The 22,244-nt window shown below is 39.4% G+C and overlaps 1 protein-coding gene across 1 annotated transcript in view; it reads right to left on the bottom strand.

Annotated features, from left to right (window-relative positions):
* Nucleotides 1-22,244, bottom strand: part of SAMD12 (sterile alpha motif domain containing 12) — a 176,865-nt gene that overhangs the window by 134,782 nt on the left and 19,839 nt on the right. The window contains 1 exon segment of the mRNA XM_074145976.1: nt 267-396. Coding sequence (XP_074002077.1) covers nt 267-396 — 130 coding nt within the window.

Raw genomic sequence — 22,244 nt, forward strand, 5'->3', positions numbered from 1 at the left:
GTGTGGCCCTTACCCATATATAGACTGGCTTCTTTCCTCATTAGATTAACCCTGAATAATCTGAAATTTATCTTTTATAGGGATGGGGAAATCACTTACCACATCCTATGAAAGCTGGTATACTCCTCCTGCTCTAAACCTTGCAACTCTCTAGTCATGCAATCAACAAGAAGCCCTCAGTGCACAGTCACAATCTATTAACAACAAAGTAAAACCATTTGCCACATTTTAAGTAAGTAAAATATTTCTGATAGTGCATACTTTACCAGTTATGTCATGCTGTTTGAATGACTCACTGTAGATTTGATACTGATTAGGGCAATGTTTCTTCAGCCATTTGCAGACGTCCTGCTGGGTCCATAACGCCACAGGCTTGGTCAGCTTCACAGTCCCGGACTAGAAACACAGAATGAAGAACAGAAATGATGTTTAGTTGGCACACAAGCTTCAGAAATATTAATCTGTGATATCGATATATGATATTAAAATAATAAAGGCAAAATAAGAGCCGCTCGGATTGGCAGATACCAAATAATCAGCAGCATGTTACACAAGACCCAGCTATTCAAATACATCATGCAGGAATCACAGAGAGTGGAAGGTCCTTTAACATTATTTTGCATTGCATACATGCTCCTTGCATCACAGAAACATACTGCACCATGGCTTACTTGAATAACAGTTTAAGGAGAGACCAGCTCTGACTGCACCCAAAGGGCAATAGTTGTAGCCTTTGAAGCCTACAAATTCACAAAAGGGATGTGCGTTTGTGTCCCAGTTTGGATACGACCATGGAAGACCAGGAGTATCCTCAGGCCAGGCACATTCCTCAACTACAATTAAAAAAAAACCTTGCAACAAAGCCCTTTAGTGCAAACAAGCTTAAAGACTGGTTCTGCCTGGGAAAAGGAGACTACACACCAATGGAGATGGAGCTGGTGATACCGGATCATACTGAGCACTTCAGCTGACATCATTCCTAGTTTGAGCAGTGTTTACAAGCAGTTTTAGTTTTTCTGCTTCCTTTTTACCTGTAACCTTCCTACAACCACCATTCTGTGAAATGAGTAGGACTCTTGCTTAAAACAGTCGCTTTTTTTTTCAAAAAAAGAAATAATAAATTTTTTCACTGAAAGGGTTATCAGACATTGGAATAGGCTGCCCAGGGAGGTGGTTGAGGCACCATCCCTGGAAGTGTTCAAAAGACAGGTTGATGTGGTGCTGGGGGACATGGTTTAGTGATGGTGTTGCATTTTGTTGTTTTGTGGGTGTTTATTTTTGTCAGTTAGGTTGATGGTTGGACAAGATGATCTTGAAGGTCCCTTCCAACCTAGAAGATTCTGTGATTCTTTATAAATAAATAAATAAAAACACTTCAATACTGTTCAATACTTTCCTGAAAAATCTGTTTTATAATAGACTATCTGAACAGATTATAGGTTTATACATAAAACATTCATAAATTAAGTCAATTGCATTATTGTATGTATGGAGTCACATTTCATTTCATCAAAGAATTCACCTTTGCACATACACTTTTTTTAACCATATAAAAATGCTGAGTTCTAGACAACCTGAACTGCAGGGATTTAAAGCCTCTTTTCAAAGTAGGCAAAACACACACACAAAAAAAAGAAAATCTATTCAAAGTGATTTCATCTTTATTTTGCAACACAGTCTGTCCAGGAGACTAAGAAAATCTTAAATAGATGGGCAGTTATTACCAACAATAAATGATTAACATTGAACATCGCTGATTTAAGTGGGTGTGAACAGCAAGGTATCGATTTACTTCATGATTTTGTCAAAAAACTGAGTCTACACAACAAAATCATAGTATCTTTGTTCCCATGCTGTGGATGCAGAATAACTGTCCTCCAGCTCCTTCATGGTGTAGAAGGTTCAAGAGAAGTTTTTCTGCACAAATTTGAGGTGAAGGAGAATGTCATCTCAACCATTCTTCTCCGTTAAGCCTCATGGTGGATTCCCTCAATATTGCCAGCCAGGCTTTATCCCAGCATTTGTGCAGATATATGTTGTCAGACAGACCTTGTCAAAGTTGCTTTGAAATTTTTCATTACTAGAAGCCCAAAAGACCAAAGCAGTTTTAAGCTAGTGCTTTGCATGTCCTATTAAGTTCATAAAGTACATCATGCAAAGATATTAAGTTAGGACTAAGGAATATGGCAGAGCTAAAATTCCAACAGGCAAACATGCCTTGAATTTCTCATGTCCAATTTTCCCTCTCTCTTTTTCATTGCCTGGGTAGAAGTTAAATAAACAGCAGGAGAATGATAGTCGAATACATAATACAATGCACATCCCTTAGCTCAGCCTTTTTTATTTTGAACAGAAATACACTCACCAGACACTTGAATCCTATTTCAAACACACGAATAGGCACCATCCACATTTAGAGGTATCATAATAATGCACAAAAGCCCCAAATAATTGACTTTTACATTTTGCTGCCACCCACCAACCTGCAGCAGACAGAAGCCTGACTGACCGACTTGGCGTCCACAAAAAAAGAAAATTCCAGAGGTGGTGACGGTGCCCTATAACCAGGACAGCACTTGCTCTACCACTGTCCCTCCCGAGAAGCTCGTCACTCTGCTGCACATACAGAAATCTGCTCTGGACAGTGCATAGGGCTGGAGAAAGGGCAACCTCTGCTGGGAAAGCAAGTGCCCTGAAACTGTTCCTCACGCCACTAGGAAGATCAAAGGCTCCTCTATGAACTTCTCTAACCTACTTGTTACTGCTATTTGAGTCAAAGAAGAAACTGAATTTCAATGAAAAGCCCAATACAATGGTATCAGTTAGCTGATTCTTATTGCATGCCTGTGTAAATGCCCGTCCTTCACAAATACATCAAAGAGAAAAAAAAAACCAAATAGAAATAGCCATATAACACAAGCAGTCTCTCTGATTCGATAGAAATACACAGGGTCAAGACTCCAATGTGTATCTTTAAATTTAAGCAGTAACTCATATAAAGATATTTCTTAGGCACTGGAATTTTTGAAGACTAGTAGAAAATCTGTCAGCCCTTGAAAAATAAATTGTTAATGGCTTTTCTTATACATCTTAAAAGCACTTAAATTAAAAATATTTGTATACAAATATAATTTACAAGCTATTTATTCCTAGCTGAAAGTACACATAGAGTGTCAATGTTTGTTTTAACTAAGAGGTTGCTCTTTTCAGTTCAGCAACTATTCTCCTTAGAAAAGGTTTAAGCACCATCATGTTAAATATCTGAAGAACAAGTCTGTCAGCAATTACAGTGCAAATTTAACATTTCCCTCAGTGCCTGTAGAACTGAAAGACGGTATAATGCTGGGCAACATACAGATCACTGCACAGCAAACATACATGCTGATTTTTTACTGTCCAATGTTCAGCATTATGATTTAAACATGTTTGGCTTAAACTTTTAACTGCAGTCCAAAGAAGGTATTTTTACATTGACACCATCAAGCATTGTGTTTAATTTTCCAATTCATAAGGACTTGATGAGTTAGAGGAATACAGGGTATTACAACAATGGTTATAAAAAGTATATTGTCACTTTCATTTTTGGAACATCAAACTCAAAATATTTTCCAACCAGTTGCTCTAAACAAAAGGTTATTAAAAAAAATATGCTTCTCTCCCACAAAATTCATTTTTTAGCTTCTTCCCTGCTCCAAAGCTAGATCTTATTCTAAAAAAATTCCAAGTAAACAAAGGAAAATTACCCTTCCCATAAACATAGCTAACAAATGAGTCCCCTGCCACTAGCTATACATAAACTACTTAGACAAGTGGAAAACATATTATGTTTTACTTTATTTTTGTTTATCAGCTCAGTCAAACAATAGGCCTAAACTGATTAAAATATATATATATAAAAAAAAATTTGGCCAAGCTTTTCCTTTCATTTTCCTGACAAACTCATCCTAACATCACCCTTTGCTGGCAACACTTAAATAGTTTTAATCCTGCCAAACACTATGCCAACTTATGTGCCAGATACAGATCTAATGAGAATAAAACTCTTCAGTATTCTGATCTTTTCTTGTGTATTTGAAGGAAAACCTGTTTCTTCAGGATTTTGTGTCAAACTCTTTCTTCTAAATTGCCTAACCCCAGTTTTTGGTATGTGTATCTCAAACTATAAAAATGACTTCTAAGAAGAAAAAAAAATTAGCATATTTAATACATGACACAACTTCATGCTTTGTCCCATGGTGCAGAGAAGACAGCACTTAAAATCACCAACTCAAGAATGACTAAACAAATCAAACTTACAGCCTGTGCACTACTAGAGAGTGTATTTTAGCGTTCAGAACAGCATTAGCAACCAAGCCCCGCTCTTTCTAAGCAATGAAGTACAAATTATCTCTTCAGCTTTCCAGGTGCAGGTTACCAAGCCTGCCAATTCTGAAGGTCAATTTACTCACCAGAATTTCTTTCTCTTTATTTATTGTATTTTACTCCAGAAAAGAAAAAAAGAAAGGCTTCTGTATTTTTGAGTGATGGAGGATTCAATCTCATTATTAAAACCACTTTACATACTATGAGCCAAGCTATTTAAAAGAGCTTCTCCAACCCAAACATTTTATGCATTTATAAATCTGCTCAGATTACAAAATCTTGGGATTGTGGCGATCGGGGTCCTCAGTCAAAGAGGACTGCAGGTCTGCTGCAAGAAGGCTGCCTGATACCATTTGTAACATCCAATTTGACAACACATGGATCCTGACATATAGAAAAGACAAGGCACATTTACATTCAAATTTATCCGAAGTCAGACCCTACAGTTTCTGCCTAAAAAAATGCTTGTATGAAACAGAGACAGATAAAAGAGGAACTGCTCAAAGCATTAAGGCAGATTCTACTCAACACACATCAGGAGAGACTCTGGAGTTTACAGTTTAACTGGAAAAAGACAAAGCAGGACCAATTTTGTTATAGGTGTGTTGGTCAAAGGACATAAGCTAGGGAAGGCTGCAAGAAGAAGCACCATCATTTATTAGAGCTGCAGTGTGGAGCTCTGCCAGCTGTTTCAGACATGAAATCTTCACACGGAGCAGACGTGGAGTACAACTGCTCGATGCTGAACCACTACATTAACCCAGTCAGGCAGCGTGAGAGAAAAGGGGTCTGGCAGCTGTGAGGGCAGGTATGGGAACAGCAAAGGGAAGAAGTAATAAGGTCACTGCCACCTAGTAGGGACAGAGAGAATGAGATGGGTGGCTGTTACCCCTAGAATAATGCAGAGTCAGCTGCAGCAGAAAACATTAACATGTGTCAGGAAACCATTGCTGTGTCTGTGATCAGAGAGAGAGACCTGGAGGAAAGAAATGGGATCACTTCAGGTGTGAAGTCGAGAAGGAAGTATTTGTTAAATCAAAACATAATGTCTTCTGCAAGCAATCTATAAAGGGTCAATGATACACTTCAAAGTTAGAAAAATAAAATGTATCTGATATAGATATATATAGCAGAGAACATAAACTGCACGGCTCCAAAAGCTATCCAAGTTATTGTCATATCTTTCAGGCTGCTCCAGAAGCAAGACTAACAGCATCACCTTCATCGATTAGGACAGGAAGCAGCAGGAGCAGCAATGCCCAGTAAGAATTTCAAAAGCATGAGTTTTTTTTAAACATGCTTGGGTTATATTTCTAAAACAGAAAATAAGAATCATTTTCATATATTCCAAATTACTTCTCCAACATTAAACTGCCTATATAGAATTCAGAATCAATGACTAACATAAAAGCCAGTTTCAATTCTGGAAAGAATAGATGAAATGAACCAGGTTTGTGAATGTGTTTTTATATGATCTTAAAATATTCAAGAATCTGGAAAGGACACATTTTGGTTTGGAAATACACTCAGACAGTCATACTTACAGATTTTTCCAGCAAAGACTAAAGAAAATTACAGTAATAAGCAGACACTCCATAAACCCATTGAAACCTCCACTGTGTTGGGTTCCCATCTGCGTTACTGAGAATTTTAATACTAAGAAGAGATGAAAATGACAAGCCAAAGGAAACGTGTTTATTTCAAAAAAAAACCCAACGAAAAACCAAGGAAAATACTGTCAGACAACTTCCCTTTTGTGTCGATAAAAGACTGAATGTTTAAAACTTTAACTAGATCAGAAATTCAAACAATCACATTCTAATTTATTACTTAAGTTATCATGAAAAACAAAAAATCAGTATGGCAAATAGAATTATTTTTTTTTAAAATATCATTACAATTTAGTTTAAAGCACACTTTCAAGACCAACTTTGCACCAACTTTGGTTTAGCCAAGACATAAACCCTAATGCCACCCAGGAAGGACTAAAACAGAGACACTACAGCAACTATCACGCAAGTCAGACACCTATGACTGATGAACACAAAATGTCCACTTTGAATGAAAACTATAGAGACATGCGAGACCTACCAAGACTCCCAAATTGTGCTGGAAGCGTGGTCAGGTAGCGTCTTGCATTCCCTGAGTTGCAAGCTTGTGTCTTACATTTGCAGCCCCAAACTTACTTGCTCCACATGGCAAGGTGCAAAACACAACTGATGGGCCTAACCTATGACCCCCTGAGCGTGGCAGAGTCTCGTATAATGATGCCATGGATAAGATTTGGAGGCTGTGCAGCTCCCAGGGCACTCACATCTATGAGCACAGCCTGATGTTCACAGCAAGCCGCCAGAATCGGCACCCAGCTCACATCTCAGCCCTTCCCCATCACTTCAATGTATGCTGTCCTACATATAGTCCTTCCTCCCCTGGCCCTGTCCGCTGGCACATGGCCACACCATACTGCCTGACATGAGTGTCCACATACGGCTTCCCACAAAAGGCAAGATCCATTACAAGTACACGCAAGAGGGAGTTATTTCCCACCAGTGGTCAACAGAAGGATCAGAGTAGAGCTATAATACCTTCTGATTCACCTAAATCCACATTATCAGAACGTATTGGTTTTTTTAAGAGAAGCAACTCAGTGCAGCCAGCTCGCTGTGTCTTGCAGGAGCACAAATGAAGTCCTGATAAGGTACCCAAGGCCCCAGGAGAATCACATCCTCACTGACTCCGAGCGAGTTCAAACACACCTGAAGTCCAAGGAGAGACACAAACCAGACCTGCAGAGAGATCACTACCCCTTCGATCCAGCCACTGAACAGACAGGGACGGACCTCTGGCATCGTGGAGGAGAGAGGAGGGAACAGAGTTAAAGAGGGAGACGAGGACACCTGAGCAGCACCAGCTCAGGGCTCTGAGCACAAGGTGAACAGGGCCAGGTCAGCCCTCTCAAGGAAGAACCAGGCAGGGTCAAAAGACTGGAGACTGGCAGGGAAGTCATGGAAGGTGAGGGAGAAGTGGAAAAGGTCCTATAAAGTAGATTTGCTATTCCTATCCTCCCACCTTTTGAAGGAAAAGGAGAGGAACAAATGTCACTTCTATGAGGGCCTCCCTCCCTTATTAGCAGCGGTGGCCCACAGCCTCCCATCTCTCTCACTTACAGAGTCTCTTCACCTTTTCATAACCCCAAGGGCCAAGTCAGCCATTGGCTTCTTTTTGTGCCTACAGCAGATGATTGCTGTAAATTGTTGTCCCTACCAAGAGATTGCTCTGGCAGTGCTCAAAGCCAGCTCTGCACAAGCAGAAACTTCTACCTCAGGGTCCCAAACCAGTGTAGCACCACCACTTCTTCAAAGATCGATGAACGAAGAGGGAGGTTTTATCTAGCCTTCAAGCAACACCAGGATTGAATCCAATCCAGTACCTTCTGTACCAATGCCACAAGCTTGGGCGTACTACAAACAAACTGCAAAGGGAGTAAAACAAATTATAAAAAATAATGAGATTGAACTGGAAAGTAAGAAGTTGCTAGAGGAAGTTAACTCCCTCTTAAGGCTGTCACAAGTATAACCATCTACAGGAAAGGATAAAGTTGTCCAAACAAGTATCACTGAGCATTATCCTTATCAGGATAAAGACAGTACCCAAACAACAAGCAAGGATAAATAAGATGACACATTTCCCATGAGAGTACTCTCTTTCAATGATATATTGCACTCTGAAAGCAAGAACCATGAGTGGCAGATATCGGTGTTAAGTGGCAGTGGCACTATCAGCAAACTATGAAGAACTGGAGTGTCAGGATGAGAAAGGAGAAGACAGAATACTCCTCAGCGTTGTCAAGAAGCTTGCCTGACATCATTCTAATTGCTATCAAAAATCCTGAAAGCCACAACTGGGACAGACAGGCCAATAATGCTTAAAATAAAATCACAAGTAGGACCAGGAACACAATCAATTTTAGGTTTTGACAGCCAAATCCAAATCAAAGAGTGTAATGTTTTAAAATTCACTTCATCTAAAAACACTGCATTTTTAATCTTGCCAAACTAAAGATCCATTTCACTCAGTGCAGAAGATTCCTTCCAGTCCAAAAATTAAATATTTGCTTTTGGATATTTGCAGAGAAAATGCAGAGAGAGTTGCTTCGTCCAGCTGAAGGTTCCTACTTCACAAGATATGTCAATTGTTTGATACTTCTTCATTGATCTGGCTTTGATTTTCCTTCTCTACCTGAGACAATTCAAACCTGTCCAAGTCTGGTCTCTAACCATCACTATCTTTAATCACAGATTAGAGTCTTCACAAATAAATACAAATCCTCCTGTTTTTACAAAGAGAAACCTACTCTGTATCCTGCACAGATCTGGAGAACAGACAATTTCTGTTCACACAGCAGGTGCCCTACTAGGATGCCTGGTGCAGCTATGAAGATAAAAGGTTCCTCCTTGAACTTCTCTAGCCTGCTTGTTACCAGTACTGAGTCAAAGAAGAAACAAGAATTAATTTCAATTAGCAGTCCTGTATTAACAGCAACTTACAAGTAATTAACTAAACTTTATTGCAAGCACATGTTCTTTATTGCACTTAACCATCCACTATAGCAAGAATAAAAATTTGAGACATTTACCCTCCACGTGGCACACATAACTTGCAGGTTGGCTTAGTCCTAAGGACTAAGTACTACACTCACTGCAAAGAAGATTTATGGCATGAGTCTTCATCACAGAACACCCCAATTCAGATGCGTAGTTGGCACAGGAGAGCGCCCCATCTTGGTGAAAGCTGGAAGTTCAAATCCATTCAGGTACATGCAGGAAACAAACAGGAATATCTAATAACTACGACGGTGATGAAATGTAGCTCCCCCTTTTGCAACAGTTTGCCCTCAACTCAGAAATACCGTCAGAGCAACTGAAATTCCACTTTTGAGGAAGTTCAGTATTTGCCAAAAATATTTTCTCCAGGTCTAGATGAAAATAAAAATAAAAAAATAACACCACCCAAAACCTACATAGACTACAAAACCGACAATTAAAAAGGAGTCTCCATTCCCACTTTTTTTTTTTTTTAAACCAATCCTGGCACCTCTGCAAGTTGCATCTATAGCAGTTACATCTCCAGTTGAACTAAACCAAGGCTGCTTATCAGGAGTCCATTAAAAAAAAAATACAAATCAGGTGTGTAAGTAGGTTCACTGATTTTCTTGGAATTTCTCACATACTTCTGAAAACTATCATATAGAAGAATTTAGCTAAAATACAGCCTGTAGTAGCAACAAAATCCACTGGCCAAACTAGACTGGAAAAATGTTTCATTTGCATGAAAATATCAATAATACACCGAAATCTTGTTGCTCTTTAATTACAGAACAGTAAATAGCAAAAGATGAGAACTAAAAAAGTAAAGGCCTAAAGGACAGCACAAAGTTTTGATTTTATACTTGCAAATTCAATAATGAAAGTTAAAAGAAAGTTGGTCAGCCTGTATTTGTTTTGTGGACCATGAGAATCTTTAACTCATAACCACACATATTTGGTGATGCCTTAGCTGCAATTCTTCAGTAACTTAATTGGATTATTTCAGAAACAGCTCAATTATCAATAGTTAGCAATAAGAATCATAAAACAGGCTGTCTTGAAACGAGAAGAACTAGACGGGCCCATGACTGGTCTTGACTACTTTTAAATGTAGCTGTTTGATATTCACATTATCCATACTAACATGGATATGAACTGAAATGTGTCAATTAAAAATTATGATGTGTAGCTTAATGGTAAAATTTTCTAAGGCTTATAAAAATTAATTTTCTTTACTAGGAATTCTACTATAATAAAAATAGGTCTTTATTTAATGGAAGGGATAAAAAAAAAAAAGAGGTTGTACAGAGCAGTGCTTTGGTGTTTCCAGAGATTTCAGGTAACACTAGTAACAAAACATAAATGTATATCTAAAATCCCAGGTCCTTCTCCTTACAAATCAAATTAAAAAAAAAAAAATCCCTATGATTCTAAATGTTCAGGATATTCTAATAAAAAGGATATTCGAATATAGGCTAACCCTAATCTCAGAAACACATACCTAACGGTGTCATTGGGAGTTTTGTGCTTTCTGGTAACATGCTTTTTAAAAAAACCCCGTATCTATGGCATAATATTGCTTTTGCCAAAGTGTACCTTTCTCCGAGGGAGCTGTCATTAATGATACTGGCAGATTTTTTTTATTCTTGGGATTTACTGGTGGAGTTACCCTGACATAATAAATCTGTCCAGCACAGACCACACCTCGATCCTTCCATTTCTAATTACAGTATTCTGCTGAGAAGACACTTGACATGTCACAACCTAGGGCTTAAGAAGTAGCTGTGAGGTTTTTTTTAATAGCTGCTGTATGTCAGAGGTGAAGGGTACAGTCCACTTTTTGATCTTAAAAGACATGGACAGTGAAGCATTTCTATACGAGAAGAACTATAAAAGAAACCGTTATTTCAGCGTTAGCAGGTAGTGAGGTTAATTCTGCCATTACCTCAATAACAGTACATTTGTACAAGGAGAACGTCTAACATCCTGAGAGGATCTTAATCCCTATTAAATAATGACAGGTTGCTTTCTTACAAGGTTTACTCCTTCTGAGTGAATCACATTTTTGGCACCTTTGTTTCCAGCAGATGTGCCAATTAAGAAGCTTGTACTGTAAGAAGTAGTGTAACCTTTCCATGCCAACTCTCAGTCTTTATGGATGGGCTCATTCATCTGCAGAAGGCAAGTGCAGCAGCCAAGGCGTTTCATACCCCAACAGCAATCAAAGTTTTCTAGATACCTTTGCCAGTTGACTCTTAACTATGTTCTCTTGAGCCAAATACATTTTTGAGGAGAACAACTTTATAGGCCAGAAGTGTACATGGGTATGAATAAGAAAAGGTCTCTGAGCCTCAGCTGACAGGTCAACCTCTTGCTTCCCAATAAGACATTGCTTCCACTTCCAGCAACGGCAGGGGAAAACAGGCACATGTTGTTGATAGAAGAGGCAGATTAGCGCAGCCATCTGATGCAAGCAATAGCATTGCAGTGCCTCTGTAGAAGGTCATAATGGATTTCTCAACTTAAATAAATATCTAGAAGGCAGATATACTAGTTTTTCAAAACAAGCAGGGCACCTCTGATGTCAGTGTAATTTTTTGCTAATTACTTTTGAGAAACTAGTCTTCTCTCCCTAATAAGGGAATTCCTGTATTATCTTATCATCCCTATGAAGTCCTATATTCATAAGAAGAGCTTAAGCACTACAATGCTTTTTTATCCCCTTTATTAGAGAAAGCAAAAAGCCTCAGAGATTTATGAAGGCCAGCACCTCCTGGTTAGGAAGCACCCTAAGCTAGCCAAGAAGAAGATACAGAAAAAGCCACAGATCACAAATGCCATATTCACATCAAGGCCAGCCCAGGCCAAAGGGAGACATCTCACTCACAGAAAGCATCTTTGCTTGTAGTGCAGTGAATAAACTTGAAAGCAAAAGAGAGGTCAGAAGCTGTCCATATTTTAAAAGGAGACAGAAGGATGTGGCAGCAGCACCATCTCTGCTCAAAAACCTGGAGATTTGGAGCTATAAAGCCCACATAGATGGGACTCAGCAGACCACACTCAGTGGGTGGGAGGGGGATGGGAGGAGGAAGACACAGATTAATATTGTTGCCATGCTCTGAACATATCTCCTAGATCAGGCCTTTCATGGGAAAATGGGACTTTCCCAGGAACATCCAGGCAGGCACAACAGGGAAGCCAAGCAGGGGAGAAATGCCAGCCAAGTGAAGATTTGTATCTTCGGTTCCAGGTACCAATTGTAAATCCAGCCCAAAATGTCCCAGCAACATCCTCCTGGGGAAGGCAGCTCTGAGACCTGGGAGTCCTGGTGGACAACAGGATGACCGTGAACCAGCAATGTGCCCTTGTGGCCAAGAAGGCCAAGGGCATCCTGGGGTGCATCAAGAAGAGTGTGGCCAGCAGGTTGAGGGAGGTTACCCTCCCACTCTATTCTGCCTGGGTGAGCCCCATCTGGAGTACTGTGTCCAGTTCTGGGCTCCCCAGTTCCAGAAGGACAGGGAACTGCTGGAGAGGGTACAGCAGAGGGCTACAAAGATGATTAGGGGCCTAGAACATCTCTCTTATGAGGAAAGGCTGAGGGACTTGGGTCTTTTTAGTCTGGAGAAGGGAATACTGAGGGGGGATCTGATCAATGCCTATAAATACTTAAAGGATGGGAGTCAAGAGGATGGGACTAGTCTTTTTTCAGTGGTACCCAGCGACAGGACAAGAGGTAACGGGCACAAACTTGAACATAGGAAGTTCCATCTAAACATGAGGAGGAACTTCTTTACTTTGAGGGTGGCATAACACTGGAACAGGCTGCCCAGAAAAGTGGTGGAGTCTCCATCTCTGGAGACATTTAAAACCTGCCTGTACGTGTTCCTGTGCAACCTGCTCTAGGTGGACCTGGTTTGGCAGGGGGGTTGGACTAGATGATCTCCAGAGGTCCCTTCCAACCCCGTATCATTCCGTGATTCTGTGTGATGTCCCCAGAAATTTTGAGTTGAGATTTTCAAGAAAAATGTTATGCCAACCTGACCGCACTATAAGGAATTTGGGTTGTAAGTAGATGAATGTGAAAGAAGGGCTGAGAGAAAGTAAATTAAGCATTGTGAGGAATGATATTCATCTGCTGTAATGTGTCGAGTAGATACAATATATACCCTTTCCGGAGAGAGATCTATGAAGGGATCTCTAAATCCATGTGCCGGGAAGACAAACTGGCCCTGAATAAGAACTAGAAATATTTCAGTTACATTTCTGAAAGGAACTCAGTTCCCTTCTCTTTCTTGAATAATTTGCTTGCAGTTTAAGATTACATGAAAAATTCACACTAATCCTTCAGTTTCTGTTTGCAGAAAGACCAGTAGTGTCAGACAGCGAACAGCAGGCAGTTCTCAAGATTCACTCCAGGGGCAAATTCATTTCACAAGCCAAAATTCAACTCTTGGTTAAGTAGCTGATGTACTATACACGGACCACTGCATAAAGACACACATAACTTTAGGCATCTCAAATTCCCCATTAGGTCTGCCCTGCTGTTCTGCTGCCCAGATCAGGGCTTTCGTCTCAACAGCAGCCTTCGGCAAGTGATATTTTTACACAATTAACACATTTAACTTTTTTCCTCCAGAGCTGGCATATTTTCTGAATAATAAAAAATGCAGGCAGGTCCAATAATACTTCAATCACATTACTAAGGAAATCTTCAATTTTTTATGCAGCTTTTTATATCCATCCAACTACCAATGACTCCAGGTAAAATTCATAATTGCATTGATTCATTTAAGTCCTTTCTAAGAAGCATTACATTTAAAAATAAACTAATTCCTATCTATCCAGAAACAGCAGGTAAAACTGCAAAGTTAATATGCAAAAGAAAACTTCAGAACTGCAAATGACTTGCCAAATCTGCTTTGCAGTTTTGTTTTAGACCACATTATCGCACTGTCCTACAGGTCAGTTGCCAAACTGAGTTAGTCTGCTATATATATGCTCCAGTTCCACAGTTTGTTCAAGGTTTTTATTCTGGAAGCTTCTGAATTTGTCCAAGTTCAAAACAATACAGGTTCACAAGCAAAATAAGTTGTTGAAAAAATTCAAGGATGGAGGATATTTCAAAGTAACATAGTCAACACTTTTTTTTTTTTTGGCAGTCCCTCAAAAGTCTCCGTTTTCTAATCTCCCAGACATCAGAATTCAGAGAAATGAACTGTTAAGGAATGCCACCAGACCTTTTACATGAGAACAGTCAAACACAGGCAGCATGAGTAAATAGCTGATATAAAGAGCACCATCTACCGACAGGCAGCATTTTGACAGACCCAGACAGTTTTGCAAGGCACTGCATGGGGCTTCCAGATAATCTAGCTTTTAAGGAATTCAGCTTTCTCTTGGAAACGTGTAGTACTTTTCACATTTTCTTTCTCAGCTGCCCTGTCTCTTCTGTGAAATTTAAGCTGTTCTCTGGCTCGCAGCTCAGGAGAAAGCCCGCTCGCTCCAAGATGCAGCAGCACAGCTCCAGCAGTCAGCCCCGCACCTTCCCATTTCCATTTCACTTCACCACTGAAGCTTTCCACATGGAGCTGCTCACCACTTGTACACAGCTGCTATACTGCCATTTTACAATAATAAATTAATATTTCATTACCAGCTGTTTATGAGGACATATTTCCAAAACCTTCTTAGTCAACATGTATTTTCCACTGAAGTCAAACACTTTTGAACTGTCCTGTCCCTAGACAATGACTACTGGAAGCTTCAAGGTTTACTGCATGAGATTAAATACCTTTCTATGTTCTCATGGAAGAGATTACATGGAGGTGGAGATTTCTTCCTCACTTTTATTCTACTGCTGTTTTATTTCTTTGAACATATTTTCTTTCATTATTTGACTACACAAAAATATTAGCAGATGTACATAAGAAAAAGGCCATTTCCTGACAGACAAGAAAATACTATCAATGTCCACAAATGGCTGTGATGCTATCCTCTTGGCTAGTATAAGCAGAAATAACCTAAGCTATTTGACATCTTGACCATTTCTAAACTCAGACTTAACACAGTAGTAATGCACCAAAATATTATGGCACTTTGAAAGTATGTGTTAGCACTATCGCAATTCCTCACTGTGTAAGATTTGTGTTGCAACACAGAGCTAATTAGTTTTTTATAAGTGTTTGGAGAGAATAAAATTAGTCAATTAGAATAACTTTTCTAACATATTGGTCAAAATTCGCTGGTCCTAAAGGCTTTCACTAGCAAACATAAGAGCCACTTGTGATAATTACTCTCAAAAATGAAAGAAGAAATATTCATGTATGATTTTTGCTTTGTGTTACTTCACTGATTAAAACATCAACAATACATCTGAAGGTCATCACATATTTTTATATTTCATGCATATTCCAAGTCAATGAAACTCAGTTTACCATTTTCATACAATAATCTTTGTCAATCTGTTTGATTAAATAATCCTAACAGGATTAAAAGAGAAACAACCAATATGAACTTTGCTAAGGGAGTTTACCTGTTTATACATGTGGCAGATTAATACCCATTAATAAAACTATGAGAGGAACTTTCTAATAGGTAGGAAAGTTTCAACTTCTACTTTGTTTTATAGCCCTACTTGCTTGTGTCAGCACAGAAGTTTTATTCTTCTAGTGTATTTGCATGCAGCAGCAACAATTTTCTGTTTTTACCACTTCCTCAATTATAAGATTTATAAATACAGTGGGATATTCAAACTCATCCTAGAAATCATTCTTTCTTTGCACTATATTTCATCTTCTGCAGTCAAATTGCCTTTTACTGCAGATATTCTACTACTTCGCTTGACTTCCATCATCCACCTACTATCCTTGCAGCCTGTGCCTGCCTTGGCTTTTTCTTTTGATCATTTGAGCTCAAACATATATCCCAGGCTATGAGATGGAAAATTTCACTGCTCCCCATCCTACTGTTCATGTAATTATAGCACTGGACACAGAGGGCTGCTACATTTCTCTGAACAAAAAAATGTTTGCAATCTCCTGTTTCACTGTAAGATCACCCAATTCTCATCTCTTACACATTAAGACAAAGTGAAGCACTTGGTAAAGATGGTGCAGTGGTGTAAAATCAAAACACATTTGCTTATTAAGGTTACTACTGTTTTAGATTGCAACTCCCATTCTTCCTAATCTGATTCAGTCTCCCCCTAGCTCTATTTAGGCTGCACTTCCACAGACTTTCCTCTCAGCAGCAAAAGCAGCAAAGCAATACTTTCCGTAACTACTGCCAGCATGGCAAAGTGATTAAAATAAGACAAATTAACAAGGAAATGCTGCCAAAGGGGACAGTTCTCATTGGTTGCTCTTGACCAACTAGTACAGAGTACTCTGTCACTAATAAAAGCCAGAGTGAGATAACTCAGGTGGATGATAAATTGATCATCAACTCACTGAAGTCAAAGAACTGAGCAGTCAGCTCAATAAAGTGGGAGAAAGTAGGGGTTTGGGACTGAAACGTGCTGCAGGAAATACACCACTAAATGGGATGCTCCATCATCAGTTCAGAGAGGACACATTTGTACTTCCACTCCATCCTGCCCCCTCTCCAAAAAAAAAAAAAAAAAAAAAAAAAAAAAAAAAAAAAAAAAAGAGGTGGGAGAGCAACCCACAAACCCAGAACAAAAACCTAAACACAGGGTACAGGAGGAAGAAGATGATGAATATGTGGATAACTAAGTAAGAATTTAGGAATTTAATCAACAATGACCCAGTTTTATTTGCCATCATTCTGCCATGTATAGAGGAGCTAATTAAATTTCCAAATTTAATTTTCAAATTCAGTTTCATCTGTTTAGTTTGTGTTTTTAGAAGCACCTGCAATTTGCATAAAATATTTCAGACCACAACAATAGGATGCACTCTGATGTGGGTTTTTTCTCCCCAAATGTCAGGCCTGTTCATGTAACCTGACTACATTCTACAGTATTCTTTTTGGAATCAAAAGCTAAGACAACTTCCTTTCCAATTATTCTGCTTTTTGGCTTTTATCAGCATTTTTATGTCCTTTGGAACCTGGAAACCAGGGCAGGGGAAAAAAGTCAGCAGGAAAGAAAAAAGGTAATATCTTATACTTTTTTCCTCCTAGCAAAAGACAGAAGGGGCAATTTGTACTAATGGACACATACAAATAACTGAATTTCATCTGAATTTGAGAGTTTAATCAATATGCTGAACACTTACCTGATCTGAGGATTTCATTTGGCATAGTTTTTTATTTTTTTCTCTCCTTCAAAAATACTGTTTAAAAATTAAACCTTTCCAATACTAAATTATTTCAGAGTCAGGGAACATGAAACAACAGCTATGGCAAATAAAGCTGATAATAATTACTCAGGCAAAAAAATGTTTCCAAAATAATCTGCTACCAGTTAGTATGGACAATTAACTATAGTTTTCAAACCATAAAGTAGCCTTCCCTACAGAAAACAGCAGTGACAGTTTAATAAGCATGAACCTTAACGAGCACTTCAGATTCTTCTACAGTCAACAATCAAGGTTTCAGGAAAGCTTAGTACATGGAATAACATTCTTAGTTTTCCTCATCAACTTCACAAATCACCATCTAATGCTGAGATGTTGACAATTAAGCTATTTGTTGTTTAGGACAAACCTAAAAAAAAAGCAAAAATTCTGAGTCATCAAAAGAAAAGTAAGTTTGAGACAGTCTTATATCTGAAGGAGAACATACAATTATGATAGAAAACCTTTTTCTGGAAATAAAGACTATTTCGTCAACAAGGATATTGATTATTTAAAAATACACCTTCAAACCTATACAAAAGCTTTATTTATATGAAAGACTATTACCAGCATAGGTACGCTGAAGTTCAGTCGCATTCACGTTTTCATAATGAAAACACATTCACAAAATCCTTCACAATCTAAAGTGTATTGCTAAGATTAAAAGCAATCAACCTTGAATGAAAGATGAATTAATAGCAGTTCTAAAACCATTAGATCCAGATTCTATTGTCATGCTTTTGTTTAAAGCAAGGAAAAAAAGGCAAAAAAAGTAGAGGGTGTCTAGGTCAGCAAAGTCATCAGTAGTTGATGGATGCACTTACAGACATTAGAGAAAAAAGGAAAATAGGCAGAACATAATACCCACTTATGAGATTCTCTATGTTAAGGATAAAAAGAAAGGCCTCAAGATACTCAGTAACTCTACCTTCATCAGACCTGAAGGTCTTCTATTTTTAGATATGCATGTCAAGGACACATTTAACCCTAGAAATGCTGCTTGATGCATCATTACTGTATTCATACATAGATGTTAGTAGAATTAGAAATATTTATTCTACCAAGTACATCTTCTGAGAACAACCCCTACCAGTAACAACTATGATCTCTGGGTGAGGAACTAGGAGGTAAGGAAGATGGAAGAATTGATGCTCCAGGCCATGTTAATGACTGCTAGCAGTTGTATGGCGACTTCCAACGAGGCAGGAGAATGGCCAATTTAACAGCTTCCTATAACCTGAATTAGTGGCCTTGCTCCCTCTCCCCAACACCCCAGGTTTCATGCAGTAGATGCTTCTATTATTGAGTTTTTGAGGTTGCAAAAGAGAAGGGTGATATCTGTGAGCTGCTGTGGGACATAAGATGGGCACGGCTGTCTCCTGAAACCCACGCTGAGCTTCTCCCACTGCACACTCACAGTCAGACCAGTGGGAAGCCCTAAGCAGATTCTGCTGGTCATTTGGTCTGAATCAGGCATAGGTGGGTAGCACTGCACCACAGGGACCAGGAACAGCATCTCCCATTTCAGGCAACAGTTTGTGAAGCAGGACTGAATACTACGTCAGTCTTAACTGGTTGTAGGTAACTCTTTGACTCTAGTGAACTCTTTACTCTCTGTAGTGGGGTAGGTGAAAAGATACAGGCTTACCATGACACAGGGGTAACAAGATCAGATTGGTAGGTGGGGAGAAGACTGAAGTGGTGGGCAGAAGATGTCTATGTGTTGGTCTGTAGGGTCTCACAGGGCTGGCAGACCAAAGATGATAGCTGGTATACTTAGAGGATAGGAAAACATCACAAGTTTGCATGAACAGGAGAGCAGACAGTTCAAAAGCTAAAATAAGTAAATAGCCTAAAAACAGAAGGTAATCTCTTTTCTCTTCTTAAACTGTGGATTTGTTGAAGGAATTGGATTCATGTTCCCTAATCTTTTAAAGGGAAATTACTTGTGATGTTTGATGCCACTACCACCAAGAGCACTTGTCATTTCCAACTGCCAAAGGCCTCAACTGCTCATTAACATTGACACCTCCCAAATGCAAAGAAACATATTGTTGTACTGCTTCCTTTCCCCCTCTGCTCTCCCATTGCAAACTTACAACACTTCTTTTTGTTTAAGAGTCTGTCACACTTGTGTATCATTCTTAGTTTTGAACTAACTCTGCAAATGCCCAGAGTAGTTAATAACAATGTAAAAGCACCCCATCAGGGTGCTTTTACATCATTATTAGAAGCAGGGAAGTACTAGAAGTAGGATGCAGGCACTTAAAGCCATCCCCAGGCTGAATCACTATATCAAAGCTTCACTTAATGGCATCACAGCCAAGGAAACCCCACACTACTTACAAATCAGTTGGTCAAAAAAAATTAAAGAGGGAAAGGGAAGAATTGTCTCTCATTAAACATGACATTCTCTTTACTTTCCGCTTGCCCCACTGATAATACACAGCATCATAGACAATGTCTGCTTTAACATTTGGGAGTTGTTTCCCTGCTCCCTGCAGCGGCACATCAGCTACACAGTAATCTGCAGCTGACTGTGGAACAGAGATAAAACAGACACACTTCTGACTGAAGTCCACATTCAGAAATAGCTAAAAAGAACTAGTATTTGCAAAGTGCAAAATGAAAGCATACTGAAAAGCCGCCTTGATTTCAGAGGTCATTATCGTTGGCAGTTTTGCAGTGCCTAGAGACCCTTCATGAGACAAGATACCCCTCAAACACCGGGCATGCTCTAGTCCCCATCCACCAAATGCTTCCAATCAAAATCAGAGGCATGACACAGACAAAGCATCAGTGGAGGCCTTCACCACTACCCACCACAGGAAACAGCTGGAGAATCTGTCCCACAGAGAAGAACAGGCAGCAAACAAGTTGCTGCATTTGTTATTCTCAGGCAGCCCCACCAAGCCAATGTTTTCCACTTTTCAGAGACATGTTGCAGAGCTTTTGGACGATCAATTTTACATATACACACACGAAAGACAATTTTGGTAGCAAATTTATTTCAAATCTCAGTTTTCTACTGAAACAACAGTTTTAACTTGTCCTAATTATCATCATTCTTCTACAGCTGGAAAAACTGAGCTACAGAGGAGGAACTTCACTTCTAGTGAAGAGCAACAGGCTTCTAACGTCCAAGACCAATCAAAAGAAAGGGGGCAAATGAAACACACTCCAATCATTTATTTCCTGTTAATCCCAAAGACACTTTTTCAGATTAAGCGGTGTTTGCTTCCCAGAAGATCATCTTGAACATAGCCGCATATATGGGATTAGTCTATCCTAAGTGTTCAAAGTACGATTTGAGGTAAATGCAGCTTCTAAAATACAGTCTCGTAACACAAGGTTTCACCTCCATCAGACATTAATAGCCATTTCAACATCAGACGCAGAGGCTGGTTAGCTAGTAAGGCAGAGGACATCACTGAGTTTGAGATCCAGATACCTAAACTCAAGTGTCAATGCAGTCCCCAAAGCCTAGACAGATTCAGCTGAGCGGTGCTCTCTTCAGATGGAGTCTGATCCCTCTCTACCCTCCTGTGAGCATGCTGACTAGACCTCCATCAAATGTAATAGGAGTTTAGACACCTGGTTTACACATAGATTCTTAATTTAAGCCTCCCTCACCAGCAAACTCAATTCCACCCATGGTGACCGAGGGGAAGACAGACTCCGCTCTGCCCCAGGCCACCCTTTTCCAGACTCTCCTAATGAAATCTCTTCCCTCCTTAGCACACCTCTGCACTGAGGGAAAGCTTGACAGGTTGATAACACAAGAAACACCCTTCAGACATTATCAAGGCTATTACAGTCCCACACCCCTCTTGTGATTGTGACACATTTTACTCCCAGTGCTCAGCAATTATGTTATTTTTTCAAAATGGAAAAGAAAAAAGTTCCCACTTGTAGAGAGAGAGGTAGACTACAGCAACTGCTAATCAGTTTTGTCAGAAGTGTCCAGCGAACACGTGGCGGATTAATGAAATTATTGTTATAACTCAGATGACATGCACTATTTGCAGAACCTGCAGTGCCAGCAGTGGAGCATTAAACTGCTTTCCCATTTTAAATGCTAAATTGGCTCTATAATACATTTTGTAACCCCTCTAATCACAATGCTATTATTTTCTTTACCGGGTGATTCTATACTTTTCCTTCCCCACCAAGGCAGCTGTATCATTAAAATATTGCTTTATTTTTGCAGCAATCTCTATGAAGCCTTTAAAGTAGCTTCAAAGTAAAAGCAGAGGGTTTGGATGGCTTTGTGGAGCAGCTTCAGAACAAGGCAAGCAGCAGAACAGGCACTATAAGTACATTATGCATCTATACGCTGTATGGAATTGCTTTTTCCTCTAAAAGCTGCTCCATCTTTTTATCTATGCTTCTTTTCCCCTGACGTGAAGTAGTTCTTTTCAATAATGTGTCTGTGTCTACATGTGCCTATAGTATTAGGCATCCCACTTATTTCTAGAGTACTACCACGGCTTTTACTGCTTATGTTTGCTAATACATACTGCAATTGCTGCTCCTTTTCACACTAGTGTAATGGGAAAGAACACAAATTTCACATTGATATCTTTCACGGGGCAACAGGAGCTAGATCAGACTACATTTCCCTCCTTATGCTCCCTCAGCTGCCTCTCTGTAACCATCTGCTCTCGCCTGCCCTATGCGAGGGCTGCATTCACTCCCCGCAGCACAAACCACCGCTTTGCTGTGCATTTGTGCAGCCCCTGGCACATCGCAGGGTCAGAACTCCACCGCTTCCCACGGGCCAACACCTTCCCGACCTTCTCTGTGTGCATGTAACCACTGGAAATGTTTTCATTGTTGATTTTTTGGTGAAAGTCCAACTGTAAAAAGACCGACAAACAGAAATTTCTATTATCACCTGATGGACTGAAGTCATAGATAGGGCGTGCTTATACTGACGAATTTCATAAACAATCCTTTTAAATAGATTGGAAGGTCAATCAATTGTGGTCTTTGTGAG

This window comes from Numenius arquata, chromosome 3 (genome assembly GCF_964106895.1).
Source record: "Numenius arquata chromosome 3, bNumArq3.hap1.1, whole genome shotgun sequence".
NCBI lineage: Eukaryota > Metazoa > Chordata > Aves > Charadriiformes > Scolopacidae > Numenius > Numenius arquata.